The following is an 11,035-nucleotide window of genomic DNA, read 5'->3' as shown; positions in this document are numbered from 1 at the left end:
CGAAATCTGTGCAGAACGCCGTCGGATTCTAGCGAGAGTGAGAGTGCTCACGGTGGTCATGTCTCCCACACAGACACTCACGAATTTAGAGATCGGCGATGAGTGGCGGCAGTCTGCGGCGGCGAGCCGAGTAGTGATTCTTAGCTTGCTTCAGATCCATATTCTTTTTTTCTTCTTCTCCTGAGATTTCAGATCTACATTTCTTGTGTTAAACTTGTGTGTTTTTTTGTTTCTTCTATGTTCGTTCAGCTTATCTGAATATTTTTTGGCATTGAATTTATTTATTGTGTTTTGAATCGCGTTTCTCTTTTGGATAATCAGAGACCTATTTTGCTCTTGTTGCATTTTTTGGCGGTTTCTAGCGTCCACAAATGAGTTTTACTAATTTGACACTATTGTAATGCAATTTCTGACGGTTCGAACGTCCAGAAAATGAACCTAATAATAAATTAATAGAAAAATTTAGAAAAAATAGACGGAAGAGCTAAAATTTAGGACGGAAAAAACTTTGGAAGACTTTGGCATGTTAATATAAAGTTTAAGAATCAAAACCAAAAATGTCAAAAAATTTAATGATTAAAAGCATAGTTTAGCATTTAAATAAATACATAATCACAGTATGAAAATGATCAACGAAAATATTCTTGAGTACTGCTTTGGCTCTCTGAATAAGCTAATGCTCATTTCCCACCAATTAATATTCTTTTAAAAGAAAACCTGTTCAACATAATTACAGAAAAATGTTAATGCAATAAAAAGAAAAACGCATAATTATCTCGAATCAAGATTCAATAGTATTTTCAATTGATAATTTCTATATTTGAAGGACTAGTTTCATTTAAGAAAAAACAACAATTCTTTCTGTGACTCATTTCAGATATTTGAGTAATGAATTCTCATTCAAAAATTTCCTTGCTACCAACCAACTTCAACCCTGATTCTGAGGCATATACCGGGAAGACACCAAACTCTGTTATGCGGTCTTCATTGTTTTCAAATATAAATGTTATGTTGCTGAAGAAATGATCATGCACTTCACTTATTTTGTCAAATTCACTGATGTCATGATACAAAATCACCACGTGATCTGAAATCAAATTTTCGTATTCCAACAACCTTTCGAGCCAGCCAACCCTTATGCCATCTTGATAGACAGAGCAGGAAACATCACACTCTAAGAGTGGTCCCATAGAGAGAATGATGCAATAAATGAAACCACACAATTCAGGTTTCTGAAGATAAGGAATGGTTATTGAATTCTGTGTCGTGTGAAACCTACACTCATCAATCACATGATCCCCCGGGAAGAAATATTCTTCATCATAACACTTAAGATAGTGTTTGCGTAAGTAGGGTATGCGACTTTGTAACATGTGTTGTAACACTTGCTGCTGAGTGATCTTTGTGTCCAAAGAAGTGCAGTTACAGGCACTTAACTTTTCAAGGAACAGCGGAAGCTCCGGCAAAGACACGAGTTTCCTGCAATCATCTAACCAAATCATTGTCATCATCGAAAGATTTTCAATGTTCACAGGCAATCTCTTAACATTAGAGGCCAATGTTGTGATGGAGTGCTTGTAAGAACCACAAAATCTGGGTTCATCTGATAACTTGTTGAGATTGTGACAACCTCTTAGGTAAAGAGATCTGAGTTTTCTTTTTTGCCAAATTGATGATGGCAATGCACATATAGCAGTAAAAGCCAAGTTCAGTTCTGTCAATTCCTCTGATGTCACTAAGAATTCCCTAAGTGATGAACAACCATAGAGGTTAAGTACACCAAGAGATTTTGAATGAACTTGGAGCTGGCATAGGCTTTCACAATAACAAAGAGAAACACTTTCAAGTTTTTCTGCCTTGGATAAGTCAGGGATCTCAACCAGGTCTCGGGATCCCCAAAGGTCAATTGTCTTCAAATTCACAAGATTCTGTAATAAGAAAGATGCATTGCATTGTTAAGAAATTTTTAAATTCATAATCATGAGCCTTAACTAAAAGAAAAACCTAAGCATACATGGAATCACATCATCCAAGAAGTGGTTCTTTTGAGTTTGATTCACTTGAGGTAGCACAAGTGACAAGACCAGTTACCAGTTAACACTGGTGAATAAGAAATAACTTATAATATTTTCATAAAAAAATATTTTTATTTACAAAATACATTATGTCATGAAAAAAGAAATTTTTAAATACTTAATTTTTACAAATTATAATTATCTTTTATGCATTTTTATACTTTAAAAGTATTATATAATTTTTCATTGTAAACACTATAAAAAATTAAAAAAGATAAAGTAATAAAATTAATTGCCCCCACACCCTTATACTTGCATCTGCCCCCGCTAATTAGGACCCTCTCCTGAATCCAGAAATTATTACAGTCTAGAACCATCATGGTCACAACTAATCTTTACATAACATATAATTAAGTGTCATTATTTTTTTCCTAGTAAACTAAGAAACTTGAATGTGTCATAGAGATTGACTAAGACCATGAAAACGTGTAGTCGAGGCTACCTAATATTTTTAATCTACCATAGCTTTACAAATTGAAAAAAAATAAATATAAAGTGTATATAACCACATTTATACCTGAACCCCATCCCAAAGCTTTTTAAGCTTGCTACAATGCATGCAAAGTTCTACAAGCTGTTCAGCACAAAACCTAGATGGCAAAGACTCAAGACAGAATCCATCCCAGTGAAGGTACCTCAGTTTATAAGACAATGAGTCAAGACCATTAGGAAGGTATACATTAAATATGGTAAACTTGGACCAACTATGGATTTTAAGAAACCTCACGTTAGTCATCTTTGCAAGGAAATCAAAGCTCAAGTATAGATCCTCGGTTAATTTAGACAAATCTAAAATTACGCCTTCAACAACTTCAGTTCCCTAACAAATAAAAATTAGAATAATCACTAATTAGCAAAAACTATCATATTAGCTAATTCTTAAAAGATACATGTATTATGAAATGGAAGCAATCGCGTATCTTGTTTACCTTATTATATTTCAAGACATCATGCACTTCCTCATGTTTCCATAACCGACTTCGTCTTCCAGGATCTTTGATATGTTCCTGATGAACAATTTTCCAACCCATTTCCTGTATCAAGTCATGCATTTCTATTTGAATGCCACCTGAAATTGTTATGAGAGCTTTATCCAAAAGAACTTCTATCCCTGATGCTGCAGGAAAATCAAAAGCTTCCAATATGCTTGTTACATGGTCTCTTTGTTTTCCTCTTAAGAAGCATGCAATGTCTAGAAATATCTCCTTTTGAGAATAATCTAAGCCATCATAACTTAATTTTAATACATTATGAATTTCCATATTTGGAAACTTTTGGAGTTTTCTCAATTCACACTCCCATGCTTGTTTACTTCTTGAACGAAGACTTGCACCAAGAACTTTTAAAGCCAAAGGAATACCTTTGCAATAGGAAATTGCACTTCTTGATAGATCTTCATATCCATGTTTAGGTTGTTTTTCTCGAAATACAGATAAGCAGAAAAGCTTAAGAGAGTGATGAATGCTCAATTCCTTGACCTTATATATTTTATCAACTTGGCTAAATATTTGCTTATTTCTTGTTGTAACAATGACTCTACTTCCAAGTCCCAAGAAATCAAAATCTTCAATTAGATTTTCTAGTTGCTCTGAGGTATCCACATCATCCAAGACTATGAAAACTTTTTTGCGTCCAAGCCTACTCAAAACAAAATGGGACACTAAAAAGGATGATGCATCAAAACAAAGATTTTCATTCTCTAACAACTCAGAAAAAAGTTTATTACGTAAAGCTTTAAATCCATGCTTGTCTGATTCTTCCCTTACATTTGCGAGGAAGCAACAACCTTCAAATTCAGGAGACAATTTGTCATATAAAGCACTAGCGAGGGTGGTCTTACCTATTCCACCCATGCCCCATATTCCCAGAATTCTAACTTTGCTTGACCCAATTTTTAGTAATGACTCGATCTTTTCATAGTTTTCCTCAACTCCTACCAGTTCTTTCCGGTGGTTTGGGTATCTAGGAGCCAATTTTCGCAAAACATCTTTAACAATATCCTTAAGGAATTCAGATTCAGTCCTTGCACATGAACAGGGCAACAAAGAAATAGATGAGGAATGAAATACATAAAAATGATTATGCATAATCTATGGTGAATATGGTAGTGTAGAAGAGAAAGAAACAAAAATAAATTGAGGAATGAAATACAATGACTTTGACAACAAAATCAATGCCTTTTTTTTTTCTAGGCAATAGATTTCCTAAGCAAACTACCATGAAAGGTGTTGTATAACAAATGTATGCTCAATTTATAATCAAATTTGGACAACTCAATTTTACTCACTTTCAAGTCTCAATTCATTTTATTTACCTGTAAATTTGAGAGTCCCATGCAGCTAAATTGGCTGCTTCAGTGAGAGCAGCTTTCCATTTGCTGCACCTGGGTTCTCCCGTATGTTTCGCAAAGGATTGCTCGTAGCTCCCAGTTTGCTTCCTCACATGGGATGGATCAATATTATAGAATACTGGTATCACAATCTGTCCTCTTTCTTTCTTGCATTCCATAATCTTGCCCAGTTCACCCAAGCACCACTTTGAGGAAGCATAGTTCTCTGAGAAGATGACAACAGATACATGAGAATCTTCGATGGCTTTGATGAGCGCTGCCGAGATTTCATCTCCCTTTTCAAGGCGGTAGTCTATATAGGTTTCAATCTTCTTTTGCTTCAAAGCTTCATAAAGATGGCTTGTGAAGTTCTTACGAGTGTCCTCGCCTCGAAAGCTTAGAAAAACATCATATTTTTTAGAAGATACCATAGAAGAAGAGTTAGAGGAAGAAGCAACAGCCCTTATCATATTCTGCTCATCCATTATGATTTTCATGTGTTGTACCTGCAATGATTAGAATTTGTAACGCTACACTTGAAGAAATAATTTAAGTTTCAATGCGTTCTTGACCCTTCTCGTTACTCTTGTACATTGAATTTTATTAATCTGTCTAATATTAGATCAAAATCTGTGTAATATTAGATCAAACCATTCAAAGTTCATAGCTTGCTCACATAGGGAAGAATAAACAGACATTTACCAAATTGCTTTGAGGTCGTTTTGTTACCCCTTGGAAGTTTATTTTGCCTTGATTAGTGGCTTGCTTTAGAGTGGGGAAAGCTGATAGTCCATTCAATCATAACAAGAGCTTAGCCTTAAATAACATTGACATCAAATGGAAAAGAACATAAATCTGCAAAAACATGCTCATAATAGTATAGCCAATCATGCAGATGGCATCCAGCAATAAGTCAAGACATTAGCATATTTTCTACTTTCAAACCATTTAAAACATACTAGGCACTACATTAGATTAAAAAATTAACAAAATATCAGACTATCAGTCACTATTCACAAATCTAATCAGATAATTGAAAGCAGTTCTAAATTAAAAGAGAATTGTAAGTGACCAATCTGAACAAACAATTAGAACTTAGAAGGTCGTGCTCTTAGAACTATTGTCAGCTTAAGAAAAAGAAAGGTAACATACAAAGTGAGCTTCACCAATAGTACAAAGAATATAGATAAATGTCTTCAAACACTTCAATGAAAAGTTCATACTGACTCACCAATTTTTTTTTTTTTTTTTTTAAAGTTACTTTCATTTTAGACAACCACAGAACCACTCATGTTTTGAAGTCCATAATCTATTTTCTTGGAGATGAAATTAGCCATATAATTTCATCTTCTATATATTATTTCTATTTGGAAGTAAAATTGAAAATGGAGAAAAAAGACCTTACCTCGGACTCAATCCAATTTCTTGCAACAGAGAAGAATACACTGTTTCTTTACTTCAACACAAGAGCTTCTTGGGCGCCACATAGAATAACTACACCGGAATTAGATCAAAATGATTAAACTCTTTGTCAAGTATTAAAGAAGAATTAGACCGCAGGTGTAAATATTCTAGTATGTTAGTGGTGTCTATGTCATGTGTTTCTAAGAAGTTTCATATGCTATGATGCAGAGTCTAGTCTTCAGAATTTCATGCGTTTCATGTCTCTTGACTTTTCAATAACGTTGAGTACTATACTTTCTTTCTCCTTTTTGGCTTGAACCATGCAATGCATTGTAGAATTTTTGTCCTTCATTGAGAGGTTGAGTGACTATATGCGTTGATTTGACATGCCGTTAGTTTTATCTTTTGATAGCTGTATTGAAATTTGTGACACTTTCAACCTTCAATTTAATTTCATGTGTCTCCTTCGTGTAAGTTGCATCCACTGAATGTTTATGGTTATGAGAAGTTTCATATGTCGTGTAAGTTGCATCCACTGAATGTTTATGGTTATGAGAAGTTTCATCTGTCGTGGTCAAGCTCACTAGCACTCATGTCCTCATCATCATTCATCATCAGTAGGCATCGGCAAATAAATTGTATCATCTCGAATCTATCTCTATTTTGATTGGATATGGATATGAATATTATTTGAACTATTTAAGGGAGGATGAAGATCAATATCAAATTATACCTATCCATATCATATTACATTTTTTTAAAAGTTTTTTTGACACAACATATATATGTAATTAATAATAATGACAATTATCTCATTTGGTGTACATATTTTATTGGACAATTTTACCCTTAAATCATTTTTTAAATTTTAAAATTTTCTTCTAACTTACATTAACTTTCCACTACTTTTATATTATTAGTTTTTTTATTCTCTCATTTTTATTTATTATATTTAACTTCTTATTTTATTATTTAAAAATTTAGAGAGATACAAAGCGTCTCTCTTCCTCTAGTATACATATATATATTAAAATTTTTATTGTTATAATCTTTTATAATATAAATCAATTAGCTTAATAGTTAAATATTTAAATAACAAACTTAAAAATATACATTTAATTAAAAATATAATTCAATTCTTATTTTTTAACTTTAATTTATTTGTTATTTCTAATATTTATATATTGTTTGAATTAAAATATAATAAAAAAACTTATATATAATTTATTTAAAATATATAAGTAAACTAAAATTATAAAAAAGGTATAGTAAATTACCCACAAATATAAAATATGTTGAACCCAACAAAATCTAATCGGACTGAAAATTCTAAACCCTCCTCTATTATATGAAATTGGCTTCTCTGCTGTACCCCGTGCCCCTTCGAAATAATATCGTTTTCATGATTTTCATAGAGTGGGTTCATGATTAAATATTAACACAATATACAACTATTATGCGACGTCGTTTTGTATGGACAACACGGGGAGAACTTGAAAAGGAATAGTAGAGAAGTCAAATCCCCTAATCATTAGTTAATATAGCGCTTGACACATGTTTTTTAAAACAATTTTCTAGGCCTGACCCTAGCATTTATGGTTTGGTAGAGGAAAAATAGTTATTCCACTAAATACTAAGTACCAAGGTTTGACAGCAATTAAGCACGCGAGAATAAATCACAGGAAAACATGCTTAGGAGGAGTATTATGATGTTAGCATACTTTGAAGATGATAGCAGCACCTAGCGTCTGTATTTAATGTCAATTTGTGGCAGTGAACAGAGATTTAGCAGTTTAATGGCCTTTTTTTTTTGTCTGACTTGTTGAATAATAGGACAGGGTTATGTTTACTTGTGTTTGGTGCTCTGCCAATGGCTGTTTTATGGGAGTTAGTTCTAGTGTGGCGTACTCAGTGGGTCAAATTATAAAAAATGAAATTAGTGGGTTTATATATATAATTTGAAAAGTTAAAATACAAAAGTATAAGTTTTTATCTATAATTTTCTGTCTAAAAAAATTTACTTAATGATTCTTTTTAAATGAAGGGTGCTACAAGAAGCATGAACATATCGACTGAAACACATGCCTAGATGACCGATACATTTTTGATATCGACATATGCTGAACACGTAACGGATACGTGTCAGACATGTTTTTACTGTGTTCAATATTTTGGAACACTTTTTATTATAAAACTAGACACTATACGCATGGGTTGTTTGTTTATTTATTCAGCAAGCATCGGAATTTTTTATTGCATGGTAGGAATAAAAGGATAGCCATGAATGTACCCCACAAAAAAAGAACTGAATGTTTATAATAATATTATGATAAAACATACAAAATATTGTTTGTAAATGAAACAAACTATAAGCAAATTTAATCTGAGTCAGTGTCTTCCCAATCTTGTTGTCTTCTGATAACCATTTCCCAGACTTTATCAAAAGGCCTGAAGTAAAATGAAATTTCATCTCCATGGATGAAGTCATTGTCTGCCAAAAACTGATACCAAGGTCGAACAATGCATTTTTCGTCAATGCCAGGGTCATTGACGCTAACGCTCCATTGAAGGGGAGGGGCATGTTTTTTGAGGATTGTCATATGTTAAGCACATGCATCAACATAGGGTACAACAGAGGGTAGAAGTGCCTAGAGTAGAAATTGAAATAAGTAATACAATTTAATGACTATTGGAATAAGATTATCTGATTAATAAAAGAAGATTTACCAGTGGATAAGGGGCACTGAGCACAGATTGAGTCACTTCCACAGTCCATACATATTTTCTTGTAATTAGTCGAGGTCTTCCGCACGTTTTCTATTCTAGGGTTGGGGTGAAGTGCAAGTTAAATATCCAGTTTTGGTCGCAAGCATAACAATTGATGGTAGTGGATTCATAAATATTTAAGTCCATTCTAAAGTCCTTGAGTCCATTAGCAAAGAAAAATTTGTCGCGGTGTTGCCTGACTTTGATTTGGTGAGTGCCTCCATTGTATTTGAAGTGGACAAATTGCGGATAGTGTGGTGTCCACTGTCGGTGGTAAAAGGACAGTATTTCAATGACGTCCTGCAAGAAGACATTAAAAATGATTACTGATGCAACGTGGATGAATGAGTGATCAAAATGAAAATAGAGTTGTTTTGATGTAGACAACATAGTGTAGTTGTATAGATAGTTAATCTTACCTTGTCGTTGTGGAACGCAACAACAAACTTGTAGATGATGGGTGATCTGATAAGTGTATGCCTTATCTGCAGTGAGCCCGCATCATAATAGTATAATTTGTTTAAAATAAACAGATGTACTTTATGAATGTGATTCTAAAGGATGAATGATGTTTTTCTCTCAGAATACAGGAGTAAAGAAAATTAATGTTGAAAACATATAGGAAAAAAAAGAAATGAATGGACTCACTTCGTTGGGAGAAGTTGATGAAATGATATACAGGAAAAAGTTACGAAGGACTTATAGTGCTGGAAGCAGTTGATGATTGTGAGCTCATGTTGGTAATGGCGAGGAGAAGAAGTGTTTTCGATAAGCAACAGTATTGTGTTGAACACCGGAAACGGAGTATCACCGAAAAGTTTGATTTTGGCATGTGCAATTGGATTGAGGTAGCAGTTAATAAAAACATGATGACTAGCTTTTCCGAAGCGTTGTAACTGGCGGCTAGTTGAGTGGCTTAGGGAGTGTGGAGCATTCATTGTGGCATGTGAAGACTGAAAGGTAGGTGGCAGGTGAATGATTTTGAAGCTAGAGAGGCATTTATGATCAACTATTGTAAGGAAATGAAGAGTTTCTAGTGCTTGTTGTGGATCAATGTCACTACCCTTTTCCGCATCATCCACTAAAACAGTGATGCCATTATTGTTTATTGTAGCAAAATTGGCCATCAGAACCATTCAGCCACATTTGAAGTAGTTGTAATAAAACCAGACCACTTGATCTTATATCTATATCTATCTATAGAGATAGATATAGATATTAATTTTCCTTATCTGTTTTTTTTTTTGTTAATTGCTGAATCATTGGCTCGTTATACGTAACTATAATTCAAAATTCATGTTTATAAAATATCTATTATAAAAACTAAGTAAATAGAATTATGGTTGCAATGTATGACGAATTAATGGTCAATATTTAACAACGAAGAAAGTATGCAATTTTGATGTTGAAATATTAGAATCTTTGTGTTTGAAGTTGTATTTCATTTATTAGAGTAACTGATATGGTTATGTAATTTTACATAATATAACTATAATGGATGTGTTAGAATGATTGGGCATGGCAGATGTTATCAGCCTTATTTTTTTATTGGTGTAGAATGAGGAAACATTTAAATGCAAAAAATGATATTGGTTACCTCATAATAGAAGATCCGATGTTTGAAGTTGAGGTATGGTTTATTGGCTGATATCATTTGAAATGTAGCTGCATATTATAGGGTGGATGAATTAGTATTAAATATAGCATTATCCAGAATAATAATTGACATTGTATAGAGATTGTATTTACCTTGTTAGATTTTTGAAGACCTCTTTGAAAACCACATTGGTGGTAGAGGCCAATCTTTTTTGGTGTTTATCATGTATTAAAACTTTTAATCCTTTTTTTGATTTGACCCTTGATAATGCAACATATAATTGGTCATGGCTAAATACTGGTTTTGGTAAGTAAAGTCCAACAGTGGATAATGATTTCCCTTGAGACTTATTAATTGTCATTGTATAATAGAGCATTATTGGAAATTGTCTTCTTAAAAGCTTAAAAGGCCATGGTGATTGAGAATGGGAGATGGACCTTCTGTGAATATAAACATTTTGGCCTATATTTTTCCCAGAAATTATCTCAGCTACAATAACATGTTTTGCTAGCCTCGTAACAATTAATCTAGTGCCATTACATAGTCCTTGAGTTTGATCTAATTTTCTTAACAACATAATAGGTGATCCAATCTTTAGTTTGATAGAATGATTGGGCAAGCTAGATGTTGTCAATGAATTAAGAAATTCAGTAGTTAATAAGCTGAAATGAAAACTTTCTATGGTTTATGATTTGTCTGCTGAGTCAGAACTTAGATATTCCATATGTTCACCTATGATCATTTTTGTAATTAGTATATCAAGTTAATAATAAATATAAACTAAATCAATAAAGATAGTACATAGCTGGTAATTCTACATAATGACAAATCAAGTAGAGACAATTTACATTTAAGGGAAGTCAA

The 11,035-nt window shown here is 33.0% G+C and overlaps 1 protein-coding gene and 1 long non-coding RNA gene across 4 annotated transcripts; both read right to left on the bottom strand.

Moving 5' to 3' along the window:
* Positions 1 to 655: 655 nt before the first annotated feature.
* LOC114380987 (putative disease resistance protein At4g11170) lies at positions 656 to 6,131 on the bottom strand. Of its 3 annotated transcripts, none has more exons than XM_028340146.1 (5): positions 5,810 to 6,131; positions 4,390 to 4,910; positions 3,005 to 4,097; positions 2,593 to 2,895; positions 656 to 1,928 (listed from the first exon to the last, which is right to left on the bottom strand). In XM_028340146.1, the coding sequence occupies exons 2-5, from the start codon at positions 4,899 to 4,901 to the stop codon at positions 897 to 899; spliced, it is 2,940 nt and encodes a 979-aa protein (XP_028195947.1). In that variant the 5' UTR covers positions 4,902 to 4,910; positions 5,810 to 6,131; the 3' UTR covers positions 656 to 896. The 3 variants fall into 3 exon arrangements, with proteins under 3 accessions (XP_028195947.1, XP_028195948.1, XP_028195949.1); XM_028340147.1 differs by having other exon boundaries at positions 2,803 to 2,895; positions 5,810 to 6,130; XM_028340148.1 differs by lacking the exon at positions 2,593 to 2,895 and having other exon boundaries at positions 5,810 to 6,130.
* Positions 6,132 to 8,093: 1,962 nt separating this feature from the next.
* Positions 8,094 to 9,531, bottom strand: LOC114380802. The gene is made up of 4 exons (XR_003659868.1): positions 9,223 to 9,531; positions 8,994 to 9,059; positions 8,536 to 8,874; positions 8,094 to 8,456 (listed from the first exon to the last, which is right to left on the bottom strand). It is a non-coding gene; the product is annotated as an uncharacterized LOC114380802 (long non-coding RNA).
* Positions 9,532 to 11,035: the final 1,504 nt, after the last annotated feature.

Source organism: Glycine soja, chromosome 13, assembly GCF_004193775.1.
Source record: "Glycine soja cultivar W05 chromosome 13, ASM419377v2, whole genome shotgun sequence".
In the NCBI taxonomy this organism is placed as follows: domain Eukaryota; kingdom Viridiplantae; phylum Streptophyta; class Magnoliopsida; order Fabales; family Fabaceae; genus Glycine; species Glycine soja.
This window is presented reverse-complemented; position numbering and strand designations above follow the sequence as displayed.

Excerpts from the sequence above, each read along its gene's own strand:
- LOC114380987 (XM_028340146.1), bottom strand. The coding sequence starts at position 4,901 with ATGAAAATCATAATGGATGAGCAGAATATGATAAGGGCTGTTGCTTCT. Across the intron at positions 4,098-4,389 it reads TGGGACTCTCAAATTTACAG|GACTGAATCTGAATTCCTTA; the intron begins GTAAATAAAATG and ends TTCATGTGCAAG. Across the intron at positions 2,896-3,004 it reads ATGTCTTGAAATATAATAAG|GGAACTGAAGTTGTTGAAGG; the intron begins GTAAACAAGATA and ends TTTATTTGTTAG.